The sequence below is a fragment of the Mauremys reevesii genome, linkage group 14 (genome assembly GCF_016161935.1).
Source record: "Mauremys reevesii isolate NIE-2019 linkage group 14, ASM1616193v1, whole genome shotgun sequence".
NCBI lineage: Eukaryota > Metazoa > Chordata > Testudines > Geoemydidae > Mauremys > Mauremys reevesii.
Genome location: NC_052636.1, coordinates 15,784,782 through 15,807,740, shown reverse-complemented (window position 1 = coordinate 15,807,740; position 22,959 = coordinate 15,784,782). Strand labels below are relative to the sequence as shown.

Here is a 22,959-nt window from a genome sequence, read left to right as displayed (position 1 = left end):
GAGGTTAGGGTTAGGGGTTAGGGTCGGGGTTAGAGGTCAGGGGTTAGGGTCGGGGTTAGAGGTCAGGGTTAGAGGTCAGGGGTTAGGGTCAGAAGTCAGGGGTTAGGTCAGGGTTAGAGGTTAGGGGTCGGGGTCAGGGTTAGAGGTCAGGAGTAGGGGAGTCACCTCCGAAGGAAGGATACGGGTTGGGGTTCGGGACAGGGCACCCGGCCGTGATGGGGGCGTTCCCTGGCCAGGGCGGGACCCGGGCCGCGTGTGGCTCATTTCCCCGCCGTACGGGCGGGATCCTCGCCGCGGGGGCGGGTGGGTGACACTTACCGGCAGTGGGCGCCGGCGTGGGACACCCGGCACTGTCCCGCGTTGCAGCCGAGGGCGCCCGGCACCCCCCCGGTGCACAGGGAGGCGCAGGTGAAGCTGTCGGGCGTCGGGTGGGGGAAGAAGTGGGGGCTGTATCCGGGGGGCAGCGTCTGCCTGCAGAGCTCTGGGGAGGGGAGAGGGGAGCCGGTGAGAGAGCAGTGGGGGAGGAGGCAGCGCCCCCCAATTCTGGGGGTGCGACACCCCACAAGGGAGCGGGGTGAGGGGCTCACCTGCACCATTGAACTCTGCTGTCGTCCGGCTCGTCACCTCGGTGGAGGAGGGATTGAAACACAGATTCCCTGGGGCCGGAGAGAGACCGAGAGGGACGTCCTGGGTGCCTGGCCGCTGGGGACGTTCCGGGCAGCGAGGGGGAAAACCGCCCCCCTCCCGGCTTCCCCAGAGCGTCCCTCTGCCCGTCCCGCCCCGGATACGTCCTGCTGTCCGTCCATCCTGCCTCCCCCTTCCCAGATACGTCCTGCTGTCCGTCCATCCGCCCATCCGTCACCTCCATCCTCCCTCCCCAGATACGTCCTGCTGTCCGTCCATCCGCCCATCCACTCCTCTCCATCCTCCCTCCCCCTTCCTAGATACGTCCTGCTGTCCGTCCATCCGCCCATCCGCCCATCCGCCACCTCCATCCTCCCTTCCCAGATACGTCCTGCTGTCCGTCCATCCTGCCTCCCCCTTCCCAAATACGTCCTGCTGTCCGTCCAGCCACACCCTCCATCCTCCCTCCCCAGATACGTCCTGCTGTCCGTCCATCCTCCCTCCCCCTTCCCAAATACGTCCTGCTGTCTGTCCAGCCACCCCCCTCCATCCTCCCTCCCCGGATACGTCCTGCTGTCCGTCCATCCGCCCATCCACTCCTCTCCATCCTCCCTCCCCCTTCCTAGATACGTCCTGCTGTCCGTCCATCCGCCCATCCACCCACCTCCATCCTCCCTCTCCCTCCCCAGATACGTCCTGCTGTCCGTCCATCCGCCCCTCTCCATCCTCCCTCCCCAGATACATCCTGCTGTCCGTCCATCCGCCCATCCGCCACCTCCAGCCTCCCTCCCCCTCCCCAGATATGTCCCCATGTCCGTCCATCTGTCCCCCATCTTCCCTCCCGCCTCCCTGTTCTCCCTTCCCTCCTCCCTCACCCCCCTCCCTCCCCAATCTCTGCCGCGCCAGCACAGTCTGAAACGTGCCCCCCCAGGACAGGAAGGGGATCGAGGCCTGTGGGGGGGTTTCCCTGCCCTGTGTCTCCCCCGTCCACCCGGGGCAGGGGGACTCACGCGAGCTGCTGGTGCAGATGACCTGGTCGCGGGCTGCCAGTCTGATCTCTTCTGCCAGCCGCCGCGGCAGGTTCTCCAGCGTGGCCTCGAGCCGGGCGGTGACGGGGACGGCCAGGGCCACCCTGTGGGTCACCACGACGCTGCCCGGCCTGGGGGAGCAAACGCCCAGGGGCCGTCAGCCTGTGCCCACCTCCCCTGCCCGCCCACCGGGACCTGCCAGGAGAGAGTCCCAGGGACCCGAGGGCTGCTCCCGCTGTGGGGGGTCCCCCCGGTTCCTGTCCCGAGTCAGCCTCTGCCACCGCCCCGCGTGTGACTGGGGTGTGGTGCACCAGGGGTAGCAAGGTAGCAGCACACACGTGTGCACACACACACACGTGCAAGGACACACACATGCACACATGTGCAAGGACACACGTGCTCTCACACACACGTGCAAGGACACACACACACAGATCCCTCCCTCTCCGTGCAAGCAGCCTGCTACCCCGCCCCTCCCCAGGCCGTTTTCAATATGTCGGTGCTGGCAGGGGACCTTAGCAGGAACATCTGCCACCCACCGGGGGGGCGGCAGCGATCGGGGCCTGCGGGTGGCGCCGAGGGTCCCGGGTTTGTGACACTCACGTGAGCTCCAGGATCTCCAGGTCCTGAAACCCCGGGATCTGGCTATAAACCGGCTTGATCTGGAAGGGAAAGGGGACATGAGCCACCGGCCAGGGCTGTCCTGGCCCTCGTGCACCGAGCAGGGGGGAGGGCGGCAGGGGGCCAGTGGGGCTCCCAGCCACACCACGGACGCAGCCAGTGTCCCAGCTCGGCCCTCGCCAGCAAAGCAGCGTGGGGACCCTCCCCCCCACAACTCAGGTCCATTCCTCCTCATTACACAGCGGAGGAAACTGAGGCAGAGCACGGCTCTGGCCCCAACCGGAGGCCTCTCACCCTGACACCCCCCCACCGGGTTTTCCTCTCATCCCGGTTTCTCCCCCGGGGCTCACCTGCTGTGTGAACAGGGCCCCGAACCCTCGCCAGGCCGGAGAGGAGGCGTTGGCCAGGTCAGCGGTGAACTCGCGGTTGGTCACCTGCAGCTTCACGTCCATCGTCACGTTCACCTCTTGGCCGGGGAGAGATCAGACACCCCAGTGAGAACCCCCAGGAGCCAGGCACCCACGTTGCGCCTTGCGGGACCCGGACCCCCCACTACAAGAAGGATGTGGACAAATTGGAGAGAGTCCAGCGGAGGGCAACAAAAATGCTGAGGGGGCTGGAGCACATGACTTATGAGGAGAGGCTGAGGGAACTGGGATTGTTTAGCCTGCAGAAGAGAAGAATGAGGGGGGATTTGATAGCTGCTTTCAACTACCTGAAAGGGGGATCCAGAGAGGCTGGAGCTCGGCTGTTCTCAGTGGTGGCAGGTGACAGAACAAGGAGCAATGGGCTCAAGTTGCAGTGGGGCAGGTCTAGGGTGGATATTAGGAAACACTGTTTCCCTAGGCGGGTGGTGAAGCACTGGGATGGGTTCCCTAGGGAGGGGGTGGGATCTCCACCCTTAGAGGTGTTTAAGGCCCGGCTTGACAAAGCCCTGGCTGGGATGATTTAGTTGGAATTGGTCCTGCTTTGAGCAGGGGGTTGGACTAGACACCTCCTGAGGTCCCGTCCAGCCCTGAGATTCTCTGGGTCTATGATGCTGGGCTCTGGGCCGCCGGATCCCATGGGGGGACGTGGGTCCATGGAGGTGGGGGTCAGAGAAGCACCTCAAAGAGCTTGATCGAATTAGCTCAGCGCAGAGCAGGCGAACGGGAAGTACCGACGGGGGGAACAAACATTTAACAGCCTCGCCCGTCCCGCTCCAACCCGAGCCGGGGCTGGGAGCCGAAGCCAGACAAATTCAGAGTGGAAATCACGGGGGGGCCAATTCTCTTCCAGATCAGGGGAACGAACCCTCAGAACAGCGTCCCGGGGTCGGGCTGGCGTCTCCATCACGGGTGATGGTTAAGTGACAGTGGGAGGCTTTCCTGACCCCTCGGCTCTGGGAATTACTCTGGGGCTGGGCACTATGGGGCTGGAGCCTCCAGGGGTCCTGCCCACAGCGGTAAGTGGGTGACTGGGGGGGTCCAGCCTGGACTGGATGGAGCAGCAGGGCCCTGGAGTGACTTGAAATATCACTGACATTTCACAGCCAGCTGAAGTCTTTCTTGTCTGACATTCTTGGGCGAGTTTTTTTTTTCCTGATTTGTTGAGATTTTTGGTTAAAAAATTGGAATTTCTGGAGGCAAAAATGTTTTGATTTTGGAAAACCGAAACCGGCCCTATTGGAAAATGTTTTCCCGCCGTGTGATTAAAAAAATCAAACCAACCATCGACACTGGCACTGGGAGTGTGTGTGGGGGGGGGGCACACGGGGGAGACACCTGAATATGAAACACAAACACAACGTTCGGCAACTTAGTGGAAAACGGGGAATTTCGGGAGGGGGAATCAAAACACTCCTGTGAATTATTTTTGTTTCCATAAAAAATCCCTTTTCAGCACCAAACAAAACGTTGGGTTTATTAAGGAGCCGGGGGTGGGGGGGTCCAGCCTACCCACCCTCCGCGCTGTCCCCATCCTCAGCAGACCAGGAATTAAACCGGTTTATCCAACACAGTCAGGCCTGGGGTGAGAAATCAGGGGAAAAGGGGACAGTTGGGTGTATAAGCCAAAGCTTCTAATAACGGGCTGGTCCCGATAATATCAGGACGTCTGGTCACCCCAGGATCCAGGGGCCAAACTTTTATTTTCCCAGGGGAGGGAGGACGGGCCTGGCTCACAGCCTGGCCGGGATGCTCCAGTCTGGGCACTCGGAGGGCACGGAGCTGGGCTGGTTGAACCCAGAGCTTCCTACCGACTCTGAGCGCGATGGTGCCCACGGCGAATTCGCATTCTGGCCCCTGGAAGAAGGGGGGGCATTTGCATTCTGCCCCGGTCCAGACCCCCCCGTTCTGGCAGAACCTGGTGTCCAGTGACTCACAGCGGGGGCCGAAGTAGCCAGGCGGGCAGAGGCACTCGGTGCCGTTTGGCGTGCCACCGTTCTGGCAGGGCGCTGAAAGAGACAAGCCATCGTCCAGCGGCTCAGCGCCAGGTGGGACAACCCCAGTGCCCCCCTCCCAGGCAGCCCCAGCTGCAGATCGCAAAGCACCGTACAGAGGTGGGTCACCGTCATTAGCGCTGGTACGCGGGGGAGAGAACAGGGAAATGAGTGACCTACCACCAAGAGACCATGATAAAGCTGGGGAGAGAACCCAGGAGTCCTGGCTCCCAGCCCCGCTGCTCTGACCCACCAACCCCCACTCCCCTCCCAGAGCCGGGGAGAGAACCCAGGAATTCTGGCTCCCAGCCCCGCCTGCTCTAACCAACCAGCCCCCACTCCCCTCCCAGAGCCAGGGAGAGAACCCAGGAGTTCTGGCTCCCAGCCCCCTCCTCTGACCCACCAGCCCCACTCCTCCCAGAGCCGGGAGAGAACCCAGGAGTTCTGGCTCCCAGCCCCCCCTGCTCTGACCCACCAGCCCCCACTCCCCTCCCAGAGCCAGGGAGAGAACCCAGGAGTCCTGGCCCCCAGCCCCCACTCCCCTCCCAGAGCCAGGGAGAGAACCCAGGAGTCCTGGCCCCCAGCCCCCACTCCCCTCCCAGAGCCAGGGAGAGAACCCAGGAGTTCTGACAGGAGTTAGGATTTACACTACTGAGGAGTCACTCTGATGTCACTCCAATCTGAATATGCCCTGGGGAATTTGTTCTTGATGCACAACATAAAAATACATGGTATAAATGTGTAAGATAAAAGTGTCCATTTATGGCTCGTCACAACATTCACCCTATGAACATTCACCCTATGAACATTCACCCACCTGCTGTTGTGATGCTCCAGGATGGAGTGGGCGAGGACACAGCAGTGCTTGTGCTCGTAGTGGTAGTGGGTGTAGCACTGGTGTTGGTAGTTGTGGAAGTGGGTGTGTTGGTGGCAGTGGTAGTAGATGTTGTTGTAGTTGTGGGGGTAGCTGATGTAGTGGTGATGGGTATAGTGTCAGGTGTAGCTGTGGTTGGTGTAGTAGGGGTGATGGGTATAGTTGTGGTGGAGTTGATGAGTGTAGTGCTAGTGGTAGTGATGGTGGTGGTATCAGGAAGGGGTGGAGTGTCAGGTGTAGTTGCAGAGGTGGCGGGTGTAGTTGTAGATGGTGTAATTGTGATAGAGGTGGTGAGTGCAGTGTTAGGTGTAGTTGTGATAGTATCAGTAAGGGGTGAAGTCTCAGATGTAGTTTTGAAGGTGACAGGTGGAGTTGTAGATGGTGTAGTTGTGATGGAGGTGGTGAGTGTAGTGTTAGGTGTAGTGGTGGTGGTATCAGTAAGGGGTGGAGTGTCAGGTGTAGTTGTGAAGCTGGCAGGTGGAGTTGTAGATGGTGTAGTTGTGATGGAGGTGGCAAGTGTAGTGTTAGGTGTAGTTGTGGTGTTGGTAGTGAGTGCAGTGTTAGGTGTAGTGGTGATGGTATCAGTAAGGGGTGAAGTCTCAGGTGTAGTTGTGAAGGTGGTGGGTTTAGTTGTTGATGGTGTAGTTGTGGTGTTGGTGGTGAGTGTAGTGTTAGGTGTAGTGGTGATGGTATCAGTAAGGGGTGAAGTCTCAGGTGTAGTTGTGAAGGTGGTGGGTTTAGTTGTTGATGGTGTAGTTGTGGTGTTGGTGGTGAGTGTAGTGTTAGGTGTAGTTGTGATAGTATCAGTAAGAGGTGAAGTCTCAGATGTAGTTTCAAAGGTGACAGGTGGAGTTGTAGATGGTGTAGTTGTGATGGAGGTGGCAAGTGTAGTGTTAGGTGTAGTTGTGGTGTTGGTAGCGAGTGCGGTGTTAGGTATAGTGGTGATGGTATCAGTAAGAGGTGAAGTCTCAGGTGTAGTTGTGAAGGTAGTGGGTTTAGTTGTTGATGGTGTAGTTGTGGTGTTGGTAGCAAGTGCGGTGTTAGGAGTAGTGGTGATGGTATCAGTAAGGGGTGAAGTCTCAGATGTAGTTTCGAAGGTGACAGGTGGAGTTGTAGAAGGTGTAGTTGTGATGGAGGTGGTTAGTGTAGTGTTAGGTGTAGTTGTGGTGTTGGTATCGAATGTAGTGTTAGGTGTAGTGGTGATGGTATCAGTAAGGGGTGGAGTGTCAGATGTAGTTGTGAAGGTGGCAGGTGGAGTTGTAGATGGTGTAGTTGTGGTGGAGGCAGAAAGTGTTGTGTTAGGTGTAGTTGTGATGTTGGTAGCGAGTGCAGTATTAGGTGTAGTGGTGATGGTATCAGTAAGGGGTGAAGTCTCAGGTGTAGTTGAAGATGGTGTAGTTGTGGTGTTGGTAGTGAGTGTAGTGTTAGGTGTAGTTGTGGTGGTGGTGATTATTTCAGTAAGGGGTGGAGTGTAAGGTGTAGTTGTTGGTGTAATTGTGGGGATAGCTGAGGTGTTGGTGGTGGGTGTAGTGGCAGATGTTGCTGTGGTTGAGGTGGAGAGTGTAGTGTTAGATGTAGTGGTGGTGGTGTCAGTAAGGGGTGACATGTTAGCTGTAGTTGTGGGGGCAGCCAAGGTGGTGGCGGTGGGCATAGTGTCAGTTGTAGTTGTGGTGGGTGTAGTTATGGTGAGTGTAGTTGTGATGTTGGTGGCGAGTGTAGCGTTAGGTGTAGTTATGGTGGTGTCAGTACGGGGTGAAGCGTAAGGTGTAGCTGTGGGGATAGCGGAGGTGGTGATAGGTGTAGTTGTGAGGATGAGGGTAGCGGCGGTTGTACTTGAGGCAGCGGTTGTATTTGAGGCGGCAGTAGGTGTTGCTCTGGTTACAGCAGCGGCAGGTGTAGCCGTGGTTATGGCAGAGGCAGTGGTGGGTGTAGCAGGGGTGTGTGGGGGGGTGGCATCCGAGGCCCTCGGGCTGGCAGCCGGGACGGGTGTGGCCGAGGCTTTAGCCAGGGGAGCCGGCAGGGCCCTGGTGCCGGGATCCTGGAGGACGGGAGGTGGCCCGGCCGCAGCGGGGCTGTCGGGGGAGCCCGTGAAGTCACTGGCGTCGCGTCTCTCTCCTGGCAGCGGAGTCCTGCGCTCGGTCTCCTCATGCATCGCCGGGTGCCGGGGGTTCCTGGCCTCTACGCTCACACCGGGTGCGAGATCACCCCAAACGCCTGCTCCGGCACCCGTGGGCACCCCGGCATCCCAGCCCCCGGCCGGTGTGTCTCCTCCTTTCTGCAGCGCTTCCCTCTCCGGCTGCCATGGGGATCCTGCGGGGAGAACATTGCACAGCTGGGGTTGGGTCTCTCCTACGCCGAGCCCCGGGAGAAGAGATCAGAGGATTTCGGGGGGACAACGCGATCCACCTCCGAGTCTGCCCTTTCCGAGCTGCGCTGCGGGAGCCCCGTTTTCCCTGCTCCCGGGAACTCCAGCTCGGAGACCTACAGTACCTCCATGGCACCTGGGAACTGTCAGCGAATGACTGGGCTCTTGCAGGGGGAAGCGGGTGAAATCGGCTGACCTGGGCCAGACGGTGAAAATGTCCCTAAGTCCTGGATCCTGGCAGCAGAGGATTCACCTTCCCCCTCGCCCAGAAACACCTGCCTTGGTGCCGGTCCCCTCCCCGTTCCGGCAATCTCCCAGCAGAACCATGCTGTCCCCTTCTCTTTCCCCCTTGCGCCAGGGGAAGCACGCAGAACAGGGCAGGGACAGAGAGATCCCCCCCTTCCATGCCTGCCCACGACACTCGTCTGCACAGACGACCAAAACTTTCAGAGATTTCACAACTTCAACCGCGTCAGCTTCCTGGACACAATCAGCTTTAATAGTGGAACCCAACAGAAAACCGTCTCCAAGAGACCCCCGGATCGCCCTGGCCCCGCCTACCTTCCCAGACCCCGTCACCACCCTGAGCGCACGAAGACACTGGTGATCTGCCTCCGAGGCCTCAGAACAAGCGCCGAGGAGGAAGTCCAGGGTACGCACTGTCGCACTCTCAATCCCACTTTCACCAAACAGGGCCACTCCGCCGGAGAAGTAGATCCCAGCACAGAATGGGCCATCCACATACCCCGAGAGAAATAACCCTCCACTTCTGACCGCACACCCCTAGCGTCACCCACCGCCCATACGGGGTGTCATCAAATAATTACAGCCCTGAGCCCGCCCTGGAAGAAATTGTTCCCGAACCCCCTCTTCTGGCCTTCGAACAACCCCAAACCTCTCCAGACTCACCATCGGGTGCCAGTGCCCCGCCAACATGCACCCACCAATTCCAGCCCCTGCCGGAACAAGGGGCACAAAAACCACCCCTTTCATTTCCAGATCCAGGGGTCCCACGCCCACCAGGGCGCTAAATATCCCCCCCAGCCATTACGTGGGGGGGACCAGCCCATTGCCCCCAGGACTGACCTCATGCAGGAAAACGATAAAAGACAAAATTGCCCCATCACCGGTGGGCGAACCCGTCTCACAAAGCGATCGCTCCCCATCTGGTCCACGAAGGAAACCTGCCCCCCGCCTCCCAGAGACGAGCCAGAAACTCATCACTCTGCCAGACCCCCAAGAACCGGGGAGCACTCACCCCCCTGTATTGTCCCATGACTGCGGTGGTGTTACGGGGCCACTTCTCCTTGACTGGTCCCTACACTACACGCTAAACAATCGGTCCCTTTCCCAGGCCTGGGGCAGAGCTCTGCGGAAGCTCGTCTCTCTCCCCAACAAAAGCGATTACCTCCCCCCAACTTGTCTCTCTCGTATCCTGGGACCGACCCGGCTCCCACACCAGCTTCCAGTAGTCAGAGGTTTCGGGGCGCCCTGAGCATGGGTTGCGTCCCTGAGCCTCTTGGCCATCTGCCATCGATGGTCCGATCCTCCCGTGAACTTATCTAGTTCTCTTCCGACCCCCGTTATGCTTTTGGCCATCACGATATCCTGTGGCAGGGAGTTCCACAGACGAGTTACGAGTTCGGCGAAAAATGACTCCCTCTTGTTTGTATGAAACCTCCTCCCCCGCCAGCTCTCCTTGCCTCTGTCCCCTGGACCCCGTCTCACCAGGACCCTAGAGGGGGAAGAGGGGCATCTGCATCTGGGATAGTAAACGACGAGGGGACCCGGAGGTCCTGCGGAGACCCCACGGCTGCATCCCCGGCGTGGGAACGTCCGGAGAACTTAACGAACTCAGTAAACCCCAGGCGCCCTTGAGACAGGAGCGGGGGCTGGCTGGTTTCTCACCACCGCTGCACTCACCTCCTGGCCCGTGCGAAGAAGCCAAGTGGCCGAGGAAGAGGAGGAGGACGAGGGCCAGCAGCTTCTTCATCCTTTACCACGCGAGTCGGGGGAGCAATGCCCAGCGGCGCTGCCCCTCTCCCGCCCCTGCGCCCATCCTCACCCCGCTGCGCCGGGAACCTTTGCCTCACACCTTGGTGAGCGATTAAGAGGAGATTGAGCCTTTCGCTTTCACAGGCCAAAGGGCGACCGAGGGGGAATAAACCAGCCTCTTGGCTGCAGGATGATTCCCTGCTGCGCAGCGGGCTAGAGACCCCAGTGCTGGAGGCAGGCACGGGTTCCCCTAGCGCTCGGATTAGACGGATACGCCATGATCCCCGTGAAAACCCTCCTCATCTCGCTCTCTGGCCTTGCCAGACGCACCCTGGCTCTGCCCAGAGCTGTGTGCGTGTGTGTGTGTGTATCTGACGCCCGGGCTCATTCCTTCCCGCGAGGAGCTACGCAGCTCATCACTCGGCCCTGGTGACACGAAGGGGACGGCTGCTTATCTGCACAGCCCACAAGGGCTCCTTTGTTCCCCGACTTCCCCGTCCAGCCGGCCAAGGCAGATAGCAGCTTATTGCTCCGGGCACCGGCCGGCTGCACCAATCGGCTGCACACCTGTTATCACCCGCCTGGCAAGCGCACGGCCCTCCCCAAGGACAACGCAGCCGCTTGGATCTGATCTGGGCATGAACTTGGCAAAGTTTCAAGAGCTCTTCGAGGGTTCGGTCCAAGCCGGAGCGGCTGGGAAACCGGGTTTGCGGCCTCAGCAAATCCCTGGCCACGCGTGTCCTGCTCCGCCGAAACCGGCAGCGTCCCGCCGCAGGCACCGCCGCAAACCAGACCACGTCTCCGCTGGTGCCCCCGGGGAGGCACCATTTAGGTCTCATTCTCCTCTGCTGGCCAGGTCCCCCCGGCCACGCTGCATCTCCCACGGACGTCTCAGCCGGTGGGGCGACCCTGGTGTCACGGAGTCCCAGGGCCGAAGCCAGAGAGGACTCTGGGGTGGCCGACTCCCCTCGGGGCTGGCTGGCCAGGGCACCGGCTACAGCTGTCCCGGGTCTGACCACGGAGCACTGAGCCACCCGGACAGGACCCCGGGGAAGCCAGAGGGGCCCTGCCCCCCACCTCTGCAGCCAGCCGGGTCTCCCGGCCAGCGTGTGACGCAGACGGGCCATTAGCTGCTGGGAACACGGCACAGAACAGGGACCTGCAGCAAAGTCTCTCTGCCCCACATCCACCCATCCTCCCCTGGCTCCCTACATTCCCCCTAAGAGCCCTGCCCCACATCTCCCCTGGCTGGGACCCACCTGAGCCCCTGCCCCAGAGTCCACCTCCACAGCCCCACACCTTTCAGCCGGCCTGGGTTCGGCCCCCCAACCCCGGGACCGTTCCAGACACCTCCACTCTCAGAGCCCTTCCCAGCTGTCCAGCCCCCCCGTCTGCCACGCACACCCCACAGCCGGTTACAGCGAGACCTGGGCCGGGACACTCAGTTCAGGGATCTGACCGACTGCGACCCCGTCCACACTGCGATGGCTGCGGTTCTCCCGTCGCCCAGCTGTGCCCCCTCCTGGAGCGCCGTCCACGGAGCGCTGTCTCCACTAGGGTCAGATCGGTGTGAACCGCGTCACTCGGGGTTTTCACCCCTCTGAGCGGGAGGGAGTTCTACCGACCTCGGGTCCTGGTGGAGACCAGGCCGGGGAAGGGTTAGATTATCGGTTTCACCGCGCTGGCCAAACGTAAAATATTTCCATCAATCCTGATTCGGCAAAGGCAGAAACACGCCTCTTGGGAACCGACTGCCGCTCGACGGAAGGGCGGCCGCTCCGTGCTTTTTGACACGCGATACAATTTGTTTTTGAACGGCGCATAGTGCTTTCCCGTTCCGAACCGCGTCTCCTCTCATCCGATAGGGTCTGAAACCCCCCGCCCCCATTTGCCCCCACTGTGAAAACTTTGATCCATAAACATTGGGAAAAGTGTGAACCCCATAATTTTGCACCACTGTAAAAACAAACTCAATGTTTTTTAAAAATGCTTCACAATAATCATTGTTACTGTCAAAATTATAAACAAAATTGAGTTTGGCCGAGCCTAATTATGGGGCGGGGGGGAGCGGGGGCGGAAGCATTTTCTCTCTCTCTCGGTGCTCATATTAGTTAACATTTTTGCCCAGGCCCGTTCAGAGACTCTGCCAGATTTTGTTCCAGGCTGCAAACACATGTGGTTTGCCCTAGACGTGATTTGCCCCAGCGAACGTGTCCTGCATCAAACGCTGCTGCGGGTGCGAACCTGCGGGTAGAACGGTGTTAGCGGGTTTACTCAGTGCACGCCGGGCTGACAGTGGTGGAGAGCGACTCTGGATTTAGATGGTCACCGTGAGGTATATCCGGAGGAGTTCTGCGATTCCACCAAGGGGAACCCCTCCCCGCCTCAATCTGGTCTCAATCCGGAGTAAGCCCCGGAATGACTAAACCTACCAGCGAAATTCACCATCACGGTCTCCTGTGCCCCCAGGGCCTTCGTCTTCTCAATCCCAAGAGACGCCCTGACCAGACCGGGCCGGAGAGGGGGACCCCGATGGCACTGCCGCCTTCCCCGGCTCCAGCAGGTTCCCAGCCCCACCCGGGGCGAGCCGGGGTCGGACGTTAACAATCAGAGCGACAAGGGGCTGCTCCGTCCCGTCCCAGCTGCTTGTGTCTCCAAAAGGTTCGTACGTCTTCAGAGGCCGCCGGACGCAGGGGCTTTTCCTCCGGGTCCGGGGACAGGGGCCGGCCTCGTACCAAAAGCCCCACTCAGGATTTGACGTTTCAAAGGCTTGACACAGCCCCGGCTGGGATGATTGAGTTGGGGTGGGTCCTGCTTGGAGCAGGGGGTTGGACTGGATCCCTCCTGAGGTCCCTTCCGACCCTGAGCTTCTCTGAGTCTATGAAAGGCTCTGCCGGCTTTTCCTTCTTGTCTAGATCTTTAATACAAGGTGTACAGGGTTTTTAATAGGGTGTTTGCCCTAAGAACGGCCACACTGGCCCAGCTAGCCCAGTCTGCCGACAGCACCCGGCCCTTCTGTGTCGAACCCTTGCTTGGCGCTGGACAGTGACTGGGTTCTGCTAACCCCCTGGGCCCGTATCGTACATCAACAGGAATACAACCTTTCCGGGATCCCAGCGTCGGGCGTAACGGGTTAATACCCTCCCACGCAGCAGCTCGCACCTGGGCAAACAAGCAGCTCTTTCCAAAGTCGGTTAACAAGAAAAGTTTGATTTCAAAGTCTTGTCTGAGCTACGCCCGCAGAGCAAACCGTGAATGGTTCGGCTCGGTCTGCGTTTGAAAGGAGAGGGGCTTGCAATGGTTTTAAAGCTATTAATTGTCTTAAAAAAATCTCTGTTCACCCAGGCTTTGTTCTGGTTCGTTTGCTTTGCTCGCTGAGGCTGTGGGTGGTAAGACTGCAGGAAGGCTTCACGAAAATGTATTTTCAAGAAAGAACAGACGTGGGGGAAAAACCGAAGTGTTTTCTAACGGAGGTCGAGCCCATTGCTAAAGCAGACTTTTATGGAGCCACCAGCCCTCCTCGTTAACGAAACGCCAGCTTCACGCCGGGCTCCTGCTGCAAGAACTGTGAATGAAAGCTCAAACCACCAGAACCTAGATTGCACGGCCAGCCGGACGGGACCACCTCGCCCGAACCCCCCGAGACCTGCCCCCAAGGAATTCCCAGAGCAGAGCTGTTAGAGAAACAACCACCTCTGGATTTAAAAATTGTCACCGGTGGAGAATCCGCCCTGACCCCTGGGAAACTGGTCCCATGGTCAGTTACGGTCACTGCTAAAACTTTGGTGCCATATTTCCAGTCTGAATTTCTAGCTTCAGCATCCAGCCCTCGGACCGGGTTAGACCTGCCTCTGCTAGGCTGAAGGGCCGGTTATTAAATATCCAGCCCCCACGTAGCAGCTAATATTGACTCTGCTCAAGTCACCCCTTCTGTGTGAAGCCAAATGGTTTCAGCTCCTTGTGTCTAGCACGATCAGGCCTATTTCCCAACCCTTCTCCTGGCTCTGCTCGGACCCTGCTCCAATTTAGCCACATCCTTCCTGGAGGAGGCACCAGGGTTGGACGCCGGATCCTAGCAGCGGCCACACCTGGGCCAGGTACAGAGGGAAAATCACCTCTGCCCCTACTCGAGATTCCCCTGTTTATGATACAGCCCAGGGTCACATCAGCCCTGGTAGCTCGTGTCGAGCTGATAACCCACCACACGCCCCCAAATGGGTTTCAGAGTCGCTGCTCCCCAGGAGAGAGGCCCCCGTCCTGTATGGCCGGCCGGCGCACGTTGTTCCTGGATCTATACATTTACATGGAGCTGTATGAATGCACCTGTTGCTGGCTTGCGCCCGGTTTACCCGGCAATCCAGATCCGTGCCCTGCCCTGCCCCCATCCTGATCCCCCACTCCCCCGCTTTCTGTGTCATCGGCAAACGTTATCGGGGTGATTTTACGTCTCCTTCCGGCTCACTGATAAAACCGTGAAAGAGCCGAGCCCTGCGGGATGCCACTTTACACCCCCTTGGCTCAGGGAGGATCCTCCGCTCACAGTTCCGTTTTGAGAGCGATCAGCGAGCCAGGTTTGAATCCGGTTCCTGGGGGCCAGGGTCATTGAGACTGCTCGCGGGGCTATTAAATCAAAATGGTTAAAGCAGCAGCTGATGCAGCACAAACTTTTTGTAATTGTTTTGGGTTCTGAAATGTTTTTCCTCCTGGCTGTTTTGGCAAAGTTTTTGTTGTTGTGTGTGTTTGCGATGGTTCTGTTGTTGTTGGTCTGTTTGTTTTCAATGTTTCTGCTACTGGCTGTGTGTGTGTTTGCCATGGTTTTGTTGTTCTGTGCATTTGCAATTTTTTTTCTTTCAGTCTGTGTGTGTTTGCAATGTTGTTATTGTTGTTGCTGCTGTGTGTGTGTGTGTGTGTTTGCAATGTTGTTGTTCCGTGTGTTTGCAATGTTATTGTTGTTGTTTGTTCAGCTTCCCGGGCAGAGGTGTCACCTGGCCTCTCCCCCCTTCCTGGGGTCTCACCTTACCTGCTCAGGTCCCCTCCCTCCAGCCAGTCTCCCGTCCCCCAATGCAGATCGTCCTCCCAGGCCAACCCCCCCCCCCACTCATCACATGGGGTGACCGCCCGCTACAGGGGGGCAGGGCAGAAGGGCGGACTTTGGCCCAAAACAAGCAGCTTTGCAACCCGGACCTGCAAGCGAGAGCCAGGCCCAGCCGGACAGGGGCCGGGGACCGGGAGCCGCTCAGCTGTGCGTCTCCTGCGCCGACTCGCTGGGGGACCCACCCCTCTGACTGGCTCCCCGGGGTGCGGGTGAGGCCCTCGCCATGGGGCGCAGCTCACCGACTGGCTGGGGGCGGTCACCTCTCAGTGGGGCAGTGCAGATTTCCCCGCGCACCCAGAGGGACGGAAATCTTTCCATCGGGAGCCGACCAGCACCTACAGCTCCGAACAAGGCTGCCCGAGACTCTGCCGGCTCCAGCGGCTGGTGGGTTCCCGACGGACCAGGCAGGAACGAACAATGAAAACACGGGCGGGCTGGCGATTTGCGGCCCTTTGCTCTGTGTATTTCGCCAGGGGAGGGCGACAGGATGGGTGTGAACAGTCACAAACCGTTAACTGAACCAGGACTGACATTAAACAGCGAGACAGCCCCTACCCCCGCCCCGCCCCGCATACACATTTCCCACGCCCGTGAACATTTCAGTCAAAACTAAAACATTCTTAAATATGCGTCAGAATAATCAATTCTCCACCAAAATTCGACATGTACAGTTCTAAATAAAGTTGCACACGTTACAGGTCACTGAGAGAGACAAGTCCCTGTGCTAACGTGATTTGAGACAGGCTGAGACACATGGAGCAGGCAAGAGAACCCAGGAGTCCTGGCTCCCAGCCCCCCCTGCTCTAACCACCAACCCCCATTCCCCTCCCAGAGCCGGGGAGAGAACCCAGGAGTCCTGGCTCCCCCTGCTCTAACCACCAACCCCCATTCCCCTCCCAGAGCCGGGGAGAGAACCCAGGAGTCCTGGCTCCCAGCCCCCCCTGCTTTAACCACCAACCCCCATTCCCCTCCCAGAGCCGGGGAGAGAACCCAGGAGTCCTGGCTCCCCCTGCTCTAACCACCAACCCCCAGTCCCCTCCCAGAGCCGGGGAGAGAACCCAGGAGTCCTGGCTCCCCCTGCTCTAACCACCAACCCCCATTCCCCTCCCAGAGCCGGGGAGAGAACCCAGGAGTCCTCGCTCCCTGCTCTAACCACCAACCCCATTCCTCCCAGAGCCGGGAGAGAACCCAGGAGTCCTGGCTCCCAGCCCCCTGCTCTAACCCACCAGCCCCATTCCTCCCAGAGCCGGGAGAGAACCCAGGAGTCCTGGCTCCCAGCCCCCCCTGCTCTAACCCACCAGCCCCCACTGTCCTCCCAGAGCCGGGGAGAGAACCCAGGAGTCCTCGCTCCCAGGCCCCTCTGCTCTAACCCACCAGCCCCCACTCCCCTCCCAGAGCCGGTGAGAGAACCCAGGAGTCCTGGCTCCCGGCCCCCCCTGCTCTAACCCACCAGCCCCCACTCCCCTCCCAGAGCCGGGGAGAACCCAGGAGTCCTCGCTCCCAGCCCCCCTGCTTTCACCCACCAGACCCCGCTCCCCTCCCAAAGCTGGGGAGAGCAGATGGCCTGTGAGAAGCCAGCCCTGTTTTTCGGGTGCCACGGTGAAGCCCTGAGTCCTGGCAGCCTGGAAGCTGCTCCCCCGCTGCTCCCACGCGTCACCAACTCCCCGGGCTGCCTCCGGCTGCTGGGTTCATTCACCGCCACCGTCACCCCCGTAGCCGCAGTCCCTGCCGCCGTCGGCGCTGGCCTCCTGCCAATAGGCAATGCCGCTGCCCCCTCCGAAGTCGACACCCATCTCGCCGCTACAGTCACGGCAACAGCCGCAGCACGCGCCCATCCTCCAGCGCTGTGTGGGGGCAGGGGAGAGGGGCCTTGAGATCCCCCCGCAGCTCTCGGGGGCGGGTGTGTCTGCACCGTGTCCCTCCGGGAGCTTGCCACCCGCCTGCCGGACCCAGGGCATGTCCGGGGGTCGAGGGCCGCGCAGAACAGCAAGGGGGGGCATGGTGCCTGTCCCCGCCCTGTTCCCCCCCAGGCAGGCTGAGACACCCCCCCTCACCTCCAGGGGCGGGTGGTTCCCCAGTCCATCTGCGCCTACACCCGGAGGGGGGCCAAATTCACCGTGTTCCCGCAGGAGGCCCACACGCCCTGGAGGCTGGCAGGGCGGGGAAAGAGGGTGAGACGGAGACGAATGCTTGGGGTGGGGGGCTGAGAGAAAGAGGACCCCCCCGTACCCGTCTGAGCCAGCAGGTGCCAGTCTGAGCACGGCCTGTCCCCACCCCCCAGGGGCTCAGCACTGCCCCCCACCCCAGTGCACAGACCCTGCCTGGGGCATCATGAACCAGGGGCTGCGATGGGGGGGGGGAATCCACTCACCGCAGAGACGGCGCCTCCTCCTCGCCGGCTCGACACCCTCCTGCTCCGCCCGCGGCCCCGCTCTCGCTGCGGGACTCAGCCCTCCGGGTTTCCCTTCCGGGGAGGGGTGGGGAGAGAAATTCTCTTCTCCCAGACAGGTTCGGGCAGGGATCCTCCTCACGGCCTCACCACCACCACACCCACAGCGGCTGCCGGGGGAGCCCGGGTCCGTCTGCCCGCCTGCCGCTGCGGGTTCCGGCTCAGCGACCCCCCGGTCCGGTCCCTCAGCCGCACCCCTGGGTCCTGGCCTTCCCAGGCTTCTCCGCCCCAGCGAGCTTACCCCTCCGGCCAGGCGAGGGCAGGGTGGACACCCCGTGACGGGGACCTTTGGCCCGAGAACCCGGCATCCCAGCGCTGTGGAAGACACGGGATCCAATACCTGCTGGACGACCCAGAAGCCAAAACTGCCGCTCCCCAAAAGCAACCCAGCCCCGGTCTCCCGCCCAGACGGCCGAGTCGAATACGAGGAGGATCACCGAAAATCCTGTTCATCCGCTATAAAGTTCTACCGGTCCCAAAGGACCGGACACATCCACCCACCGGGTCAAGGGGTATTTCAGATCTCCCCCAAATACACCCTTCCGGCCAGTTCTTAAACTAGGATTTATTAACACAGCAAAGAGAGGGACGATTGTGATTAAGATCATGATACCTACAGAGACGAGTAAAGTTCTTAGCGCAGCTTCGTAGCAACGCTGGTTGCAGAAAGTTCCTTCCAGGATCAGTTCATCGGGTTACCGTCCGAACGGGCAGGCCATATACGGAGCTGGTTCAGATTCAGCCCCGGGGATTAGCAGGGGGTTGGAGACCTCAGGGTTACGAATCAAGCCTCCCCAGACCAAGCATAAGCCAATCGGAGACACCAGCTTGGGGGCCCTACGGTTCTCTTACAGCTCCCTGGCAGGATATCCATAGCCTCGAGCTCCGGCCCCGGTCCCAGCAAACCCAACGCCAGCCCCGACCACCCGATTCAAACAGCGTTCTCCAGAGGGCTCTCGCTGCGACATCTAGCCGAGCCGGCCGCGACTGGGTTGTGCCTCAGTTCCCCCCTTTGCACCTGTCACGGTTTTGCTGCTGTGGATGGTTCCAGGGCTGTTTCCGGGCCGTGAAATCGTAACATCGCCCGGCTTTCTAACCCCCATGTGCGTTCTCGTTCAGCCAGAGGGGCCTGTCACACGGCCTGTTCCCACGCACCGGTCCCGGCCCGGGGAAGGGTTTTCCCCATAAGCCCGGCGCCCCGTGCGCTGGTACCGTGTTTGACACGAGCACGGCGTCCGCTGCAAGACCTCTGGCTCACCCACGGCTCTGGGCAAAGCCGCCTCTCCCTGGGCATCCGGGGGATTGGCACTAGTTGGTCTGTGTTTTCCAGCCCTCAGGCCTGGACTTTGAACGAAGGCGACGGCGCCCGTTTTCACCAGCAGCGCCGTGCTAAATTAAACACGTCCGGGTGGAAAATCAGACCAGTTCTGCCCCACGCGTTAACCAGCGAATGGGACCAAAGCGTCCCAGCGGAGCAGCGCCCCGGCCCAGCGTGGCTGGGTGGCCCCTCGCCTGGAGAATCTGCGGGGGGGGGGGTGTCCCTAAAATAGCTGGATTCCTCCCCCCGCCCACAGGCTCCCGTACAACCTCCGTCTGCTTTCTGCAGCTCCCCAGTGCCACGGGCTCTTAGCAATTTCCCCGACCCAGCCGGGAGGCAGCTGATCAACGATTTTACGTACTTGAAAACTATTCTCACGTCCCCTCTCGGTCGTCTCCTCTCCAGGCTAAACAAACCCAGGGTTTTCAATCTTCCCATGCAGGGCATATTTTTCTAGATCGTTCATAGTTTTTGTTGCTTTCCTCTGAACTCTCTCCAATTTGTCCACATCTTTCCTGCACTGTGGCGCCCAGAACTGGACACGATCCTCCAGCTGCGGTCTAATCAGTGCAGAGCTGAGCGGAAGAATCACTTCTCCTGTCTTGCTTACAACATGCCTGCCCAGAGCCATGTTCCCTTTTTCTGCCACAGCGTCACACTATTGCCTCATATTTAGCTTGTGGTCCGTTTTTGCAGTTCTCCTTCCTAGGCCGTCGTTTCCCGGTTTGTGTGCATGCCTCACCCGGCTTCCCCAGCCACCCACAGCCGGCTTCCTGGAAAAGCCCTGTTCCCTGTGAGCCAATCGCACGGTGCAGGACAGCCGTTCTCTGCGGTGCCGGTCTGCGGGAAGTGGTGCGTCCCCCCGTGACACATTTCAGCCGCTGGTATTTCTACCACGATTTCACAAGTGACCCGTTGCTAATCCCCTCCCCAGCTCCCTCGCTGGTTCTGTTCCCTCCTTAGCTGGGTTTTGGATCCTGGCGCTCCAGGGGCCGGGCGATGGAGGTGCTTCCCCGGCCAGCACAAAGCCGTAGGATGAATCTACCTTGATTTCGAGCCGTTAACGACCGACTCGGGCCAGACGCTTGCGTGAACGCCGGGCGTGATGGGTCGCTTAGCGCAGGTGAGCAGAATTGTATAGAACACACAGGCCGATTTAGCGAACGTACCTCCCATTAGATCTCTGGGGCGTGCTCAGTGCATCCCGATACATGCCTGCCGCGTCCCATCCACACTGGGAACGGGACACGCACGGGCTAGTCCGGCGTCCATCACTCGACACAATCGCCTAGTCCGACCCCCTAAAACACAGAGAGCTCCCCCCGCCCTCGAGCAAGGCCTGTGGGAACCCAGAGCAGATCTGTCAGAACAGCCTGTCTCGCTCTAAGAGTTACCAGGGATGGAGACGCCCCTGGGGAAATTGTCCCACTAGCTAATTACACACGTGGTGAGAATGGATGCCTCCATTTCAGCTGCAATTCTTGGGAGGGGTTATTACTTTGCCTGCATCAACGGTGTGCTCCGGGAATCCCCCTCTGGCCCCTCTCCGATTTAACCACCGCCCTGCTGGAACTGCGGGGGCCAGAATGGGGCACGGGATTCCCCCAGGGCCAAAGAGCAGAAGTTCGTTGCCATGGGCCGGAGCTGTTCGAATCTGGTGGCCGGCACTCAGCCGGAGCCGCCGGAGGTGGCACCTGGGTCCCCGTCTCTGGCCCGGGCTGGTCGGAAGATCTCTCAGTTCAGGGGGACCAACGCCCGAGGTCCCCGAACACAGCGGTAGCAGCAGCAAAGAGCTGATTTGTCTCCCAGAGTAATTTCCAAGGACCCCAAAAGGGAGGGGTGGGCAGGAGGGTCCGTCCCCTCGTCCATTTATCCCCTGCCTGTTGACACAAAGATGTTCCCGGCTCACAGCTGGGGCTGGCTGCTTCCCTTGCCCTGCAGTCGTTGCGTCTCCTGGATGCGGCACCGGGGGAGCTTGTACCCGCAGTAACCCACTTTCAGGCACCGGAAGCAGAAGGAGCACGGGCACTCGGCACACCACACCGTGGGGCAGCCCTTCTGGGTGTGCCTCACCAGAGCGCCGCAGCCGGGGCAGGCCCGCAGCGCCGGGCACCCGTGCACCGTCGAACTGCGATCGTTGATTTTGGGTGCCCCATCCAGGGCCGTCTGCAGCAGGCACCTGAGCTCGGCATCGGGGGAGGAGGCCATCCAGACAGTTGGGCAGGGCCCTTGGGATGCCTGGGTCCCGATCAGGTGCTGGGGGAATGGGGGAGACGGAGCATTAGCCATCGGCAACACCTCTGAGGTTCCCACCCAGCCCTCTTTCTTCGTAGGTCCCCGGTAGGGCATCCCCCAGGCCCGGAGATGAGCTGAGCTCTGTGGCCAGAGGCGACAGATAACGCCCAGCCCCAGCTAACGCCTGGCTCCAGATAACGCCCAGCCCCAGCTAACGCCTGGCTCCAGATAACGCCCAGCTCCAGGACATGCTCCGTCCCAAGGGCTCGCCAAGTGACTGAGCTGCCCGCCAGTGCTGGAGCACGTCTGGGCATCCCTGGCGCACCTGCCCGGTTCCTCTTGCCACAGCATCCCCCGGCACATGCTACGTCCCCGCGGTGCCCTGCGGAGCCAAACGCCGGCCATGCCCATCAGTGCTGGGGTGGAGCCAGAGAACCAGCTCTCGGGGGAAAGAGAAACGGGGCCCCGGGGAGACCAAGAGGCCGGCAGAAGCTGCTGAAATCGCCCAAGAGCCAGTGATGAACCCAGGTGTCTCAGCACCTCCTCCCCACCTCGCGCTTGACCCCATTAAACTTCTCCCTCCCCCAAAGCTGGGAAGAGAACCCAGGAGTCCTGACTCCCAGCCCCCCTGGACCAGCGGTACCTGTTTAGCTGCAGGAAGTCACCCCCCAGACGAGTCTCTGGCTGCTGGAGGCTCTGTCAGGGGGATTTCCCAGCGACTCGGCTCCGCTCCGTGTTTCACTTTCGCTTGCCAAGGGTGCAGCGGGGGAGGCGCCCCAGGGCCAGGCACCGAGCGGCCGGGTGGGAGGGCTGAGCTGCTGGGCGGATCAGCGTGTGGCCCCAACTGAGCATACAGCAGGGGAGCGGAGGGGCGCAATCAGACGGGGCGGTGCAGCGTTCACACCAGTAGAACCAATTCGGATCGGAGCGTGGTCCCGATGGTTATACCAGCTGTGCCAGGCACAGGGAGAGAACCCAGGAGTCCTGGCTCCCAGCCCCCCCCCCCCCCGCTACAACCCACCAGCCCCGACTCCGCTCCCAGAGCCGGGGAGAGAACCCAGGAGTTCTGGCTCCCAGCCCCCCATCCTCTGACCCACCAGACCCCACTCCCCTTCCAGAGCCGGGGAGAGCAGGGTGCCGTGGTGAAGGGCTGAGTCCTGGCTGCCTGGAAGCTGCTCCCACGTGCCACCAAGTCCCCGGCTCTGGGGGGAGTTTAGCAGTCACCACCTCCGCCCCAGCCACCGCCACAAATCTTCGGAGCCGTGCTGCACAGAGAGCCGTCCCTGGCATTGTCCCAGTCAGTGAAGCACGCGCCCATTTCCCAGAGCTGTATCACTGAGAGGCGGGGCACATGAAATCTCTGCTTGGCTCTCTGCACCCCAGGGGGCCCATGTCTGCACTGCACCCCTCTGCCTCGTGGCATGGCCCCCTGAAGCCAGGGGCACTGGCTGGGTAGGAGACCAGCCTGCAGGGCCCCCCTTGGGCAGATCTCCCCCTTACCACGATGGCAATGAGGGTCCCAGTCAGCGCGTGGCTGCAGAAACTCAGCTCTGTCACCCCTGCCCCCGACACAGGCCCCACGGCCCTCCCCACTGCGCCGGCCACAACCCATGCCCAGGACAGTTGCAGAGAGTCAGAACCCGTGCAAAGGGTCCCCCCATCCCTGCCCCACTGTGCCCCTTTCCTGGCCTCCCCCATCCCCTTCACCAGCTTGTCCCGGCCCCTGCCTCCAAACCACCTACAATCCTCCCAGCTGGGTGGTCTCTGCACAAGTTTCACGTGCATCCTCCGCTGTGTTATCCAGGTCTCTCGCGCCAGCCATTGTGACGCTGCCCTCCATAGTGCTTTGTGAAAATATGCTAGAGCGTGAATGTCATGTAACTGGAACATGCTTCATGCACAAGGTCTCGTGTAAGGGATCAGTACGGAGCTTGTA

General features: G+C 60.4%; 1 protein-coding gene and 1 long non-coding RNA gene across 2 annotated transcripts; both read right to left on the bottom strand.

Annotated features, from left to right (window-relative positions):
* Positions 1-314: 314 nt before the first annotated feature.
* Positions 315-9,924, bottom strand: LOC120381537 (mucin-2-like). The gene is made up of 7 exons (XM_039499716.1): positions 9,855-9,924; positions 5,510-7,876; positions 4,510-4,707; positions 2,624-2,739; positions 2,256-2,314; positions 1,635-1,783; positions 315-481 (listed from the first exon to the last, which is right to left on the bottom strand). Exons 1-7 carry the CDS (start codon positions 9,922-9,924, stop codon positions 315-317), a joined length of 3,126 nt encoding a protein of 1,041 aa, XP_039355650.1.
* Positions 9,925-18,016: 8,092 nt separating this feature from the next.
* LOC120381362 lies at positions 18,017-21,892 on the bottom strand. Its single transcript, XR_005588040.1, has 2 exons — positions 21,667-21,892; positions 18,017-21,044 (listed from the first exon to the last, which is right to left on the bottom strand). It is a non-coding gene; the product is annotated as an uncharacterized LOC120381362 (long non-coding RNA).
* Positions 21,893-22,959: the final 1,067 nt, after the last annotated feature.